Source organism: Acipenser ruthenus, chromosome 2 (assembly GCF_902713425.1).
Source record: "Acipenser ruthenus chromosome 2, fAciRut3.2 maternal haplotype, whole genome shotgun sequence".
Taxonomy (NCBI): Eukaryota; Metazoa; Chordata; class Actinopteri; order Acipenseriformes; family Acipenseridae; genus Acipenser; species Acipenser ruthenus.
The window spans coordinates 117,407,492-117,420,247 of record NC_081190.1 but is presented as its reverse complement, the minus strand read 5'-3'; the positions used below and the strand labels follow the sequence as shown (position 1 = coordinate 117,420,247).

Sequence of the window (12,756 nt, the reverse complement as noted above, 5' to 3'; positions counted from 1 at the left end):
TGAATTAATATTTAAATAACCACAGGATCAAGGTATGCCTGGAAAGGTATTACTGCGAGCTACAAAACAAGACCTTTAGCACGGAAACGAGTGTGACCCTAACCCTAAATCCGAGTCACACTAGTTTTGATGGGCCACAGCTGGAGCTGCGTGCCTGCAACGGAGAGTGGGAGAGCTGGAGAGTGGGACGGCACTTGCATCGCAGTCGGATGCTGGGCTTTGGGACGCTCCATCCTTTTCACCGGCCATGGACGCGGCCAGGGCAGGGGGATGGATGCCTGTGACACAAGCCCAGTGCGGGAGTGCAAGCCCAGGGGTCATAGCTAGGAACATGCGACCAATGAAAACAGCCAAGGTTTTGAGTCTAAAGCACTTTATTAAAATCAGACAGATCCTGAGACGGTGCATTTAAACAGGTGTCCTCTGTGGAGGCAGAGTGAGCGACCAGGGGCGGCAGGCTGTCGGTAAGCTCCAGGCTCTCCCCGATGAGGCGTCTTGCTCGTTGGTGGTCAGCCGGGGCTTGGTCATGGACGTAGAAGCTCTCCTGTGTTCTCAGGCTGTGCGCCATGTGTCTCGAAACTGCAGTTTTGTTAACTTCGTTATGAGTTGCCCAAGTCTAGGGAGTAAAGAAAAATGAGTCAGGTTAGTGAAGTTGCCTTTACGTGCTGCAAACACCACTGGGCAGTGGTCAAGTCCTTCTTACATAGGTGACCACCGCAGAGCGAATCATGCCTGTGGTAATGTCGTCTCCCAGCCCCCAGTACTTCCAAGCTTTCGAAATGGCTCTTCCGATCTTCTTGATAGGGTTGCCCTTGTTGGTAAAGAAAAACGTGGTTGGTTTGTAGCTGTATCCCGGGAGTTTGTGTCTCATTGCGGCATACCGCAAGAGCCATTGATGCTCCAGGGTGCTCACCACCAACACCGCTTTCCCGAAGGTCGCTGCCGTTTTGTGGTTACTCACCTGTTGGGAGAGGGTATATATAATTTCCCCCAATGTTATACTTATTTTCCACCAGTAGATAGCAGCAGCCCCCAAGAAGTGTAGTCGACAAACATTAAAATTGTTACGCACGCTGATGTGGAACTCCCCCGTGTAGGCTTTGGCACCGTCAAAGTCAAGCAGACTCATATTCATTACGACCCCCCTACGATGACCATTGTGCAACAACAGCCTCCCGCACAGAAGGCCGACCAGGGTGCAGGCGTTGGAAGGTGCCGACTCGCAGAGATCTGTAAAGACAAGGGGAGCAGGCAGTCAGCTGTGAGCGCCCAGACGACAGGCGAGTACGTGTGCATTGCAAGGCTTACCAAGTAGTTCAGGTATCGCCGTCTCGCATTGCTGGTTAAAGCACTGGAGCTTGTTTTTAGGGATGAGCCGCTCTGCGAAACAGACATGAATGCACACATGAGCCGATACTATAAAATACACAAAAAGACGAACAACAAAAACACCGCAGAAATACCTTGCCCATGGTCTTGTACCAATTGACGGTGCAGCGAGAGTTGCCTTTTCCCCTGCTTTCTGAACGATTTGAGGAGGAACATTAACGAGCGTATGTTCCGTTCAGAAAGTTTTACGTGGCTTAAGTCAGCCTCATGCAGGTACCGCAGGAAAGAAAGTACGTCCTGTAGGTAACTGTGGACCGTGGTAGGTTTCAATCCTGATCTCATCAACTCATCGAACCACCTGTAATGAAAGAAGGACATGGGACGTTCAGTGGTTTGTCTAAACAGACGGGGTCGATGGAGCTTGTACTTTACGAGTATTACTCACGACTGGCTCCGTGAGGCGTGGCGCAAGAACCGCAAGTCGTTCCTGACTGGCCCCTCTGGTAACCTGGCCATGTGTTGCAAGAATAGTCGGATATGCTGAACCGCCTGTTTCGTGTTGTCCCGGCCCTTTGCAGTGGGTAGCGGTCCTGACAGAAACGCTCGGTACAGCTGAAGCGCTTTGGCTGAAAGGCACAGGAAAATAAAAAACGGGTTACACACACACACACACACACACACACACACACAGAGTCTGAACTCACGGTCACGTTGGCTTCTTGGCTCGGGGCTTGAAGGTCCATGCTCTGTATAGGAGGAGGAGGAGGAGGAGGAGGAGGAATCATCATCTTCAGATGCTGAGGACGGCGACAGGTATGTGCCGCTACAAGATGTGCTACTCTCTGGGCGTACCGAGCCAGTCCCAGTAGCTGCCGAGGTGTCCTCTGTGGCTCGTAGCTGTTGTCGCAGCCCCGTGACAGTCGGCAGCGTTTTTGTACATGCTGGCTCCCTTCCCGAGGGCATTAAAGTCGGCGGAGCCGACTCTTGGTGAACACCCGGGTCTGAACTGAGAGTATGCGTTTTCTCGGTCGACTTATGTCTTTCCTCCGGCTGCTCCTGCATCCAATTATCAGTGACATTGCTTGTGGACCTTCGGTCAACTGTAGCTTTAGCCTTGGACATGAGTGCAGCATACTCTGGGTTGACTGTCTGAATATCGTGAATCCTGTGCAAGTGTCGATCCAGTCGGGCAATATTTCTGGCATGGCAGCCCTCCAATGGACAATTTAACTTTACGGGTGTTCTATAAAAAGGAAAAAAAAAACAACAAAAAAACACTCAATTAAAACACAAAATCTAACTTTAAAAAATAAATTAAGAAATAAACGTAAAAAGGTATTTAACAAACAGAAAGAAAGTTACAATACATTAACACGCTTACTTATCCGTGGTATGCTGGCGAACAGAGCAGTTTTTTTCCGTGTCCATCACTGTCTCAGGCTCTAGCCTGATGAAAGAGTAAATGACTGTCTGACGATCCGGCTTTATATCCTTATGGACGAGTCCACTGTTAATTGGACACGACCATTTTCCAGTGCTTGCTTAATTCGAAGTTGGACGGGATTACCCGCAGCTGCGGCCAACAAGGAGGCTGTTTTTTCTGCTGCGTGGGATCGACGAAAATAGCAGAGAATTAAGCTCACCCCACCCCCGAGTCTTCGGAAGACTTCGGCAACGTCACGGGCAGCTGCACGGCGGTTAGCCCTGGTCCCGCGTCCCGGGTCTACAGCGATGAATGAATTCATTCAATGCACGCCCCCCCCCCGGGTGCACGAGTGTTATGAAGCCGGGCTATCGTTCCCCGAGCTCGGCTGAACACTTGCGGCGTCCCCCGGGGGACCTGCACGGCGGTTAGCCCTGGTCCCGCGTCCCGTGTGAACAGCGATGAATGAATTCATTCAATGCACTTTCCCCCCCGGGTGCACGAGTGTTATGAAGCCGGCCTATCGTTCCCCGAGCTCGGCTGAACACTTGCGGCGGTTAGCCCTGGTCCCGCGTCCCGGGTCTACAGCGATGAATGAATTCATTCAATGCACGCCCCCCCCCCGGGTGCACGAGTGTTATGAAGCCGGGCTATCGTTCCCCGAGCTCGGCTGAACACTTGCGGCGTCCCCCGGGGGACCTGCACGGCGGTTAGCCCTGGTCCCGCGTCCCGGGTCTACAGCGATGAATGAATTCATTCAATGCACTTTCCCCCCCGGGTGCACGAGTGTTACGAAGCCGGCCTATCGTTCCCCGAGCTCGGCTGAACACTTGCGGCGGTTAGCCCTGGTCCCGCGTCCCGGGTCTACAGCGATGAATGAATTCATTCAATGCACGCCCCCCCCCCGGGTGCACGAGTGTTATGAAGCCGGGCTATCGTTCCCCGAGCTCGGCTGAACACTTGCGGCGTCCCCCGGGGGACCTGCACGGCGGTTAGCCCTGGTCCCGCGTCCCGTGTGAACAGCGATGAATGAATTCATTCAATGCACTTTCCCCCCCGGGTGCACGAGTGTTATGAAGCCGGGCTATCGTTCCCCGAGCTCGGCTGAACACTTGCGGCGGTTAGCCCTGGTCCCGCGTCCCGGGTCTACAGCGATGAATGAATTCATTCAATGCACGCCCCCCCCCCGGGTGCACGAGTGTTATGAAGCCGGGCTATCGTTCCCCGAGCTCGGCTGAACACTTGCGGCGTCCCCCGGGGGACCTGCACGGCGGTTAGCCCTGGTCCCGCGTCCCGGGTCTACAGCGATGAATGAATTCATTCAATGCACGCCCCCCCCCCGGGTGCACGAGTGTTACGAAGCCGGGCTATCGTTCCCCGAGCTCGGCTGAACACTTGCGGCGGTTAGCCCTGGTCCCGCGTCCCGGGTCTACAGCGATGAATGAATTCATTCAATGCACGCCCCCCCCCCGGGTGCACGAGTGTTATGAAGCCGGGCTATCGTTCCCCGAGCTCGGCTGAACACTTGCGGCGTCCCCCGGGGGACCTGCACGGCGGTTAGCCCTGGTCCCGCGTCCCGGGTCTACAGCGATGAATGAATTCATTCAATGCACGCCCCCCCCCCGGGTGCACGAGTGTTACGAAGCCGGGCTATCGTTCCCCGAGCTCGGCTGAACACTTGCGGCGGTTAGCCCTGGTCCCGCGTCCCGGGTCTACAGCGATGAATGAATTCATTCAATGCACGCCCCCCCCCCGGGTGCACGAGTGTTATGAAGCCGGGCTATCGTTCCCCGAGCTCGGCTGAACACTTGCGGCGTCCCCCGGGGGACCTGCACGGCGGTTAGCCCTGGTCCCGCGTCCCGGGTCTACAGCGATGAATGAATTCATTCAATGCACTTTCCCCCCCGGGTGCACGAGTGTTACGAAGCCGGCCTATCGTTCCCCGAGCTCGGCTGAACACTTGCGGCGGTTAGCCCTGGTCCCGCGTCCCGGGTCTACAGCGATGAATGAATTCATTCAATGCACGCCCCCCCCCCGGGTGCACGAGTGTTATGAAGCCGGGCTATCGTTCCCCGAGCTCGGCTGAACACTTGCGGCGTCCCCCGGGGGACCTGCACGGCGGTTAGCCCTGGTCCCGCGTCCCGGTTCTACAGCGATGAATGAATTCATTCAATGCACGCCCCCCCCCGGGTGCACGAGTGTTATGGGTCCCGGCTGGAGATCCGCGAGCTCGGCTGAACACCTGCGCAAGCGCCGCTGCGGAGACCCGTTAGAAGCAGCCCCGAAGGCCAGCGAAAATAGCCGAGAGTTAAGCCCCTCCCCGCCGTGGCTTCGTCAGCCACTCGCCGCTTCAAGAGGGACGGGCCTCTGGTCATGTGATTTATGACATGACATGACCAGAGGCCCGCCCAACCTGACGTTGCGGAAGTTTGCCGAAGACACAGCGGGGAGAGGCTTAACTCTCGGCTATTTTCGGACTCGGCGAGAAGGCAGCAGGACGCTCTATTCACGGCTAACTCCCCGCGGTCCCCTCTGACCGATCGGAGCCGGTTTAGCGCTCCAGGCAGTCGGATACTTTAGCGCCTCAGCAGCGGGGGCGACGACCTCTAACATTCCCCGGGGAGCTGCCCGAGTGTAAGGCCGGGACCCCCGTCTGCTGGGGGAAAAAAATACCTGCACGTCCCCCCCGTGTGCACGGGTGTTATGAGCTCGGGCTGAACACTTGCTCGTCCCCCCCGCCCCCGGGGAGCTGCACGGCGGAACAGCGATGAATGAATTCATTAAATGCACTTTCCCCCCGGGTGCACGAGTGTTATGGGTCCCGGCTGGAGATCCGCGAGCTCGGCTGAACACTTGCGGCGTCCCCCGGGGGACCTGCACGGCGGTTAGCCCTGGTCCCGCGTCCCGTGTGAACAGCGATGAATGAATTCATTCAATGCACTTTCCCCCCCGGGTGCACGAGTGTTATGAAGCCGGGCTATCGTTCCCCGAGCTCGGCTGAACACTTGCGGCGGTTAGCCCTGGTCCCGCGTCCCGGGTCTACAGCGATGAATGAATTCATTCAATGCACGCCCCCCCCCCGGGTGCACGAGTGTTATGAAGCCGGGCTATCGTTCCCCGAGCTCGGCTGAACACTTGCGGCGTCCCCCGGGGGACCTGCACGGCGGTTAGCCCTGGTCCCGCGTCCCGGGTCTACAGCGATGAATGAATTCATTCAATGCACGCCCCCCCCCCGGGTGCACGAGTGTTACGAAGCCGGGCTATCGTTCCCCGAGCTCGGCTGAACACTTGCGGCGGTTAGCCCTGGTCCCGCGTCCCGGGTCTACAGCGATGAATGAATTCATTCAATGCACGCCCCCCCCCCGGGTGCACGAGTGTTATGAAGCCGGGCTATCGTTCCCCGAGCTCGGCTGAACACTTGCGGCGTCCCCCGGGGGACCTGCACGGCGGTTAGCCCTGGTCCCGCGTCCCGGTTCTACAGCGATGAATGAATTCATTCAATGCACTTTCCCCCCCGGGTGCACGAGTGTTATGAAGCCGGGCTATCGTTCCCCGAGCTCGGCTGAACACTTGCGGCGGTTAGCCCTGGTCCCGCGTCCCGGGTCTACAGCGATGAATGAATTCATTCAATGCACGCCCCCCCCCCGGGTGCACGAGTGTTATGAAGCCGGGCTATCGTTCCCCGAGCTCGGCTGAACACTTGCGGCGTCCCCCGGGGGACCTGCACGGCGGTTAGCCTGGTCCCGCGTCCCGGGTCTACAGCGATGAATGAATTCATTCAATGCACGCCCCCCCCCCCGGGTGCACGAGTGTTATGAAGCCGGGCTATCGTTCCCCGAGCTCGGCTGAACACTTGCTCGTCCCCCCCCGCCCCCGGGGAGCTGCACGGCGGAACAGCGATGAATGAATTCATTAAATGCACTTTCCCCCCCGGGTGCACGAGTGTTATGGGTCCCGGCTGGAGATCCGCGAGCTCGGGCTGAACACTTGCTCGTCCCCTGCAGTGTTTTTAGAAGAATTCCCGCAGAAATCGGATTTTTTAGAGCAATTCAAATAAGAGTAACAGCATTTGCTTCCCCGGTGTCATAAATATTTTCCACCAGTAGATGGCAGCAGCCCCTAGAATTGGAGTCGGCAACCATTCAAATACTTGAAAAAGTACATTTTAATGAGTTTTTAAGCCAATTTTGGCAGGCTCTCAAAGAATCAGCGAATGTGGTAGGGGGCTGAAAATTGCTACAGAGTACCTGTAGGACATGCAGATAAGTGGTGGAAAAGCACAGGTTGCTGGGCCTTTCGGTTCCGACGCTGCCCCTGTCCTTAAATGCCACTTCTAAGTGCACTGCAGGCCCCTTGAAAAAGTACATTTGGAAGGATTTTGAAGCCATGCAAGCAGGTAGAAACACCATTCAAAGGGCTGTAGTATCAGACTAACAGCCTGTAACTGAGCCCAGGGTTTTTAGAGCGATTCCTACAAAATTCAGCTTTTTTCCCATTCAACTAAGGCGACCGCTGCTTTAAGCCTATGGGTCATTTGTAACAATTTGGCAGGCTCTCAAAGAATCAGCGAATGTGGTAGGTGGCTGAAAATTGCTACAGAGTACCTGTATTATATGCAGATAATAAATGTAGAAGCACAGGTTTATGGGGCTTTTGGTTGAAATGCAGCAGCTTGCCTTAGATGGACTCATACCGAGAGATTGCAGCACATTTGATCAGAACCTTTTTAAGTGTTTCTCGGCTGTGCGACCAGATAGAAGCTCCATTTAAATGGCTGTAGTATCAGAGAATTAGTCTCTAACAGTATTCAGTGGCCTTGTAATGAATCCTGCAAAAACTGATTGATAAGAAAAAAAATAAAAAGATTACTGGCAGATGCAAATTCACTTCTTTTTTATTTTATTTCTCTGGAACAGTAAGGGCTAGAGAAACCATTCAAACAGTTCCTGTATCAGGGTAGTAGGTAGCAATTGTGTACCAAAGTTGAGACCAATCCGTTGAAAAACAGAGTTTTTTATTCAATTGTGTCTGTTTCTTACGTTTTTGGTGAAAACGCCTATACGTTTCAATGGGAATCACATTAAAATTAATATTTCAATAACCCCTGGAGCTACCACCTCATACGAGGTATCGTTGGATAGGTATGATTGCAAGCTACAGAACAACACCGCACTCGAGTTTTTATTCGACTGCTACACTAAATAACGACCTTAAATAGGTTTCGTTTACATTTGGCGAAAAAAACGTCCCGTTCAGGTTTTTTTTTTTTTTTTGAATTAATATTTAAATAACCACAGGATCAAGGTATGCTGGAAAGGTATTACTGCGAGCTACAAAACAAGACCTTTAGCACGGAAACGAGTGTGACCCTAACCCTAAACTAGGGTCAACGAAGTTCCATCAGGCCGAGCCCATCTCTGGGCTTCGCAAAGGATCTGTCTCGCAGATATCCAGGCTCTGTTCGATCAGACGCCGAGCCTGCTGATGGTTAGCGGGAGCCTCATCGTGGACATAGAACGATGCCTGGGTCTGCAGGCTGTGGGTCATGTGCCGGGAGACGGTCACTTTGCTCACCTCCCCGTGAGTAGCCCAAGTCTGTTGGGAGAGAGAGAGAGAAGGGGGGGTTATCTCCGATAGTGATCACATCACTACCATTAAGACGTTCCCCCCGGTGATACTCACATATGTAGCTACAGCACTGCGAATCATCCCGGCTGTGACCCTCTTGCCAATACCGCAGGCCTCCCACGCTCTACTGAGATGACGGCCCATATTTGCAACCGGTTTGCCGCCGCCGGTGAAAAAAAACGAACGCGGATGGCGATGGTACCCAGGGAGAGTGGCTCTGAGAACGGAGAATCTCAGCAACCAACCGTGCTCTCTGGCGCTAACCACCAACACAGCCGCACCGTATTTTGCCGCTGTCTTGTGATCGTACACCCGTACGTGGAACTGATTATCGTGGTGGTGGGCACACTCCACCTCACCGGCCGTCATGTTCATCAGAACGCCCCTTCGGTGACCGTTATGGATCATCAGCTTACCGCAGATCATTCCAACCAGGGTCGGCACCACGTTCATGAGCCCCGTCTCAGCGAGATGGAGGAGATCTGGGATCAGCTTGTTGCAACGCGTGTCAAATTGCTTGAGGTGGCCCTTCGGAATCAACCGTTCTGCAAAGAGATGGTAGGACAAGCCATCAGAGGTCACGGGGCAACAAATGGGAATCTCTTTCCGTCACCGGAAAAACACCACTTACGTTGTCCGAGCTCGGCAACTTTCTGGCGGTGCAGGATGAGCTCACGTTGTCCTGCTCTGCGGAATGCATTGAGCAGAAACAACAGGGCCTTCAGGTGCCTTTTCCTTGCACAAACGCTGGGCAGTCGGGCCTCCAAGAGGTAACGGAGGAAGCTCGCTACGTCCGTCAGATAACTGTGGACCGTAGTGGGCGCCCACCCCGACTTCAGCAGCTCCGAGTACCACCTGGAGAGGGACAGAAGGTAAATGGTTTAGGCCCTCAACGTGCACACGCGCACACGTTAACCATGCATACGGGTTCAGACTCACAGTTGACATCTCTCGGTGTCCCTGAGGAACGCCAGATTGTCAGCGAAAGACTCGCCCGGGGAAGCATCTGCCATTAACCCAAGGAACAGGCGCACGTGCTGGACTGCCTGTAGCGAATTTTCCCACTTCTTGGAAGAGGGTTGACGGCCAGTGAGGAATTGGAGATACAGCCGTAGACATGGAGCTGTGGCAAAGGAACAACAAGATCAGATCAGATGAGGGCAAGTCATCGGTCATCACAGGTTATTCACCAACATCAACCCCGCTGATACCATTGGCAATCTCAATACTCACGGTCAGGCGTTGTGGGCCGCTGGGAACGGCCACAACAGGGATGGCCCTCGGAACCAGACTCGGAACCAGACTCGGAGGAACCCGACGAAGCCCCAGGCGAGTCCCCAGGCGAAGCCCCAGGCACGTCCGCAGGCGGAGCCCCAGGCACGTCCGCAGGGGAGCCCCCAACTTGCCGACCTTTTGCCTCAGACAGAAGGGTTGGGCAAGATGGGTCCAAACGCATCAAACCATTAATGCGTTCGAAGTGCCTGTCTAGGCGGACAAAACACCGACTGAGGGACCCTTGTATCGGGCAGTCTAACTTCCCATTCAGTCTGTGAATACAAACAAGCAGAAAGCCAACATTAGTGCCCGAAATACAATCGCCGTAATCAGCCCATATTCATGCGTGTCAACACCTACTTTGCCATTTGTAGGATTCTCTCCGGTCAACTCCGTTTGTAGGATTCCTTGGATCGATTCCATGCACGTCTCCTCGCTCCCACTGCCAAAGACAAATGAGAGACTCTCACCCAGCGGGCCTTTTATGGTCGTCATTTACGGCTGCCACTTTACGTCAGGGGCAAGGCTCTCTGGAATGTGGGGCGTGACCAATTCGTGAACCACCCCTCAATGGTCACAGGTGGGGCACGCACTCACACCCAAGGAGCTGGAGAGGAACCGTCCACACAGAGCGCGGACGTGTCCACAACCGAGCACCCAGGATTCGGCCCCAAGTCTCGGGCAAGGAGGTGGAGACGCCAAGGCCGTGAACCACCCCTCAATGGCCACAGCAGCGGCGCGCACTCACATCTTGCCCAGAAAGAGAACCTCATCCACGGGCTTCAGCGTACACCGTGACGGCGCAAGCATTTGGCCCAATCCTTGGACTCCCCTCCACGGAGAGAGTGATGGTGTGGCGACCAAACTCAACTCCGCTCACCCCAGTCCGCGGTAGGGTGTGAAAGACCCTTGCACAAAGTGAGAAATTACATCCGGGAAGACAAGGAGGAATCCCGTCAACTCCTGCCCAGCCACGGACGCCACACAACGGCTCCAAACGGGTCCTTCACATGCATTCTGACACCTCGGGTCCTGACTTAGTCAAATCATTTTGATCAAAAAACCTTGTCGATGGAAATCTCCGCGGACCCCCCCATTGTATCTTGAACACGGGAAACTGAAGGGAGGGAGGGCCCGGGTCCTTGGGAACAGGAGTCGCCGCCGCCCCGCAGCCCCTTTTCGCCTCTGCCCTCGGCAGACTTCCACAAACGGCCCCGAGGTGGCCATGGTCATCTAATGTTAAAGATAGGGAACATGACCATGTTTTTTTGAAAACTTAGATTCTGACGGAGCCGAAAAAGTCCGGACTCTGGTCATATAATGTTAAAGATAGGGATTTCCCTCCGAAAATTCCTCTCAACATGACCATGGCTCCCAAATCACCTCCGGAGAAGGTAGACATGACCAGAGACTGAAAGGGAACGCACGGAGGAGCCAAGGGCGCAAACCCCAGGTCTCGAGCCGGAAATGGGAGCCTCCAGGCCCGCATGAACGGGCGCCCGGGCACGGGGGGTCAACCCCCCCTTCCCCCTTCCCGCAACATGACCAGAGCTTTGCTAGAACTTAGCCTCCCGTTCCAACAACATGACCAGAGCTTTGCTAGAACTTAGCCTCCCGTTCCAACAACATGACCAGAGCTTAGGGCTGAACATGACCAGAGCTTGGCCAGGTCCTTAAGGGGGCTTAGCCCGGTCCTGAGCCCGAGGAACGGGGCCTCCAGCCCGGCCTGAACCGGCGCCAGACGCGGGAGGGGGCCATCGGGCAGACTTCCAGGGGAGGATGCCGCCAGGGGGTGAAGGGGGACCCTGACCGGGGTGCAGGGCCTCCCACACGGCTTCGATCGGTCGCTCGTGCCCTTAGAATGAACCTCCGTCCTGACTTAGAAAAATTTTTTTGATCGAAATGCCGTGCCCCTAGTAATATGCACCTACCTCCCCAGTGTATCTGACATATATTTGCATTAAGGGAGTAAGCCACGAGTTGACGGGGACCTCCTGGAACTCCCGCTAGGCCACACATAGCAAATATGTCCCCTTAGGAGAAGGTAACTTTTAATCGGAGCTCTGGTCATGTTAGCTAATTCTGCCCATGGTCATGTAGGCTAATTCTGCCCATGGTCATGTAGGCTAACTGTGCCTATGGTCATGTCAGCTACTTCTGCCTATGGTCATGTCAGCTACTTCTGCCTATGGTCATGTCAGCTACTTCTGCCTATGGTCATGTCAGCTACTTCTGCCTATGGTCATGTCAGCTAATTCCGCCTCTGGTCACGTTAGCTAATTCTGCCCATGGTCACGTTAGCTAATTCCGCCTCTGGTCATGTCAGCTAATTCCGCCTCTGGTCACGTTAGCTAATTCTACCCATGGTCACGTTAGCTAATTCCGCCTCTGGTCATGTCAGCTACTTCTGCCTATGGTCATGTCAGCTACTTCTGCCTATGGTCATGTCAGCTACTTCTGCCTATGGTCATGTCAGCTACTTCTGCCTATGGTCATGTCAGCTAATTCCGCCTCTGGTCACGTTAGCTAATTCTGCCCATGGTCACGTTAGCTAATTCCGCCTCTGGTCACGTTAGCTAATTCTGCCCATGGTCACGTTAGCTAATTCCGCCTCTGGTCATGTCAGCTAATTCCGCCTCTGGTCATGTCAGCTACTTCTGCCTATGGTCATGTCAGCTAATTCCGCCTCTGGTCACGTTAGCTAATTCTGCCCATGGTCACGTTAGCTAATTCCGCCTCTGGTCACGTTAGCTAATTCTGCCCATGGTCACGTTAGCTAATTCCGCCTCTGGTCATGTCAGCTAATTCCGCCTCTGGTCACGTTAGCTAATTCTGCCCATGGTCATGTCAGCTAATTCCGGCTCTGGTCACGTTAGCTAATTCCGCCTCTGGTCACGTTAGCTAATTCTGCCCATGGTCATGTCAGCTAATTCCGCCTCTGGTCACGTTAGCTAATTCTGCCTATGGTCATGTCAGCTAATTCCGCCTCTGGTCACGTTAGCTAATTCTGCCCATGGTCATGTCAGCTAATTCCGGCTCTGGTCACGTTAGCTAATTCCGGCTCTGGTCACGTTAGCTAATTCTGCCCATGGTCATGTCAG

General features: G+C 54.6%; 2 protein-coding genes across 4 annotated transcripts; both read right to left on the bottom strand.

Annotated features, from left to right (window-relative positions):
- Positions 1-356: 356 nt before the first annotated feature.
- LOC131704821 (uncharacterized) lies at positions 357-2,843 on the bottom strand. 3 transcript variants are annotated; one of them, XM_059006512.1, is made up of 9 exons: positions 2,711-2,843; positions 2,034-2,572; positions 1,775-1,955; positions 1,464-1,687; positions 1,309-1,380; positions 1,073-1,230; positions 914-961; positions 704-811; positions 357-616 (listed from the first exon to the last, which is right to left on the bottom strand). In XM_059006512.1, the coding sequence occupies exons 1-9, from the start codon at positions 2,755-2,757 to the stop codon at positions 365-367; spliced, it is 1,629 nt and encodes a 542-aa protein (XP_058862495.1). In that variant the 5' UTR covers positions 2,758-2,843; the 3' UTR covers positions 357-364. The 3 variants fall into 3 exon arrangements, with proteins under 3 accessions (XP_058862495.1, XP_058862494.1, XP_058862496.1); XM_059006511.1 differs by having other exon boundaries at positions 704-961; XM_059006513.1 differs by lacking the exons at positions 704-811; positions 914-961.
- Positions 2,844-8,138: 5,295 nt separating this feature from the next.
- Positions 8,139-11,557, bottom strand: LOC131704855 (uncharacterized). Its single transcript, XM_059006514.1, has 6 exons — positions 10,016-11,557; positions 9,614-9,927; positions 9,320-9,503; positions 9,012-9,235; positions 8,435-8,925; positions 8,139-8,347 (listed from the first exon to the last, which is right to left on the bottom strand). Exons 1-6 carry the CDS (start codon positions 10,021-10,023, stop codon positions 8,153-8,155), a joined length of 1,416 nt encoding a protein of 471 aa, XP_058862497.1. The 5' UTR covers positions 10,024-11,557; the 3' UTR covers positions 8,139-8,152.
- Between the last annotated feature and the right edge of the window lie 1,199 nt (positions 11,558-12,756).

What these genes read in the sequence shown, in the direction of transcription:
- LOC131704821 (XM_059006511.1), bottom strand. Translation starts at nt 2,757, where the DNA reads ATGGACACGGAAAAAAACTGCTCTGTTCGCCAGCATACCACGGATAA. An exon ending in GCCAAGAAGCCAACGTGACC is followed by an intron (nt 1,956 to 2,033) that starts GTGAGTTCAGAC and finishes TGTGCCTTTCAG; the next exon opens with CCAAAGCGCTTCAGCTGTAC. An exon ending in GCTCTGCGGTGGTCACCTAT is followed by an intron (nt 617 to 703) that starts GTAAGAAGGACT and finishes TTTACTCCCTAG; the next exon opens with ACTTGGGCAACTCATAACGA.
- LOC131704855 (XM_059006514.1), bottom strand. An exon ending in GCGGCCCACAACGCCTGACC is followed by an intron (nt 9,504 to 9,613) that starts GTGAGTATTGAG and finishes CCTTTGCCACAG; the next exon opens with CTCCATGTCTACGGCTGTAT. An exon ending in AGTTGCCGAGCTCGGACAAC is followed by an intron (nt 8,926 to 9,011) that starts GTAAGTGGTGTT and finishes ATCTCTTTGCAG; the next exon opens with AACGGTTGATTCCGAAGGGC.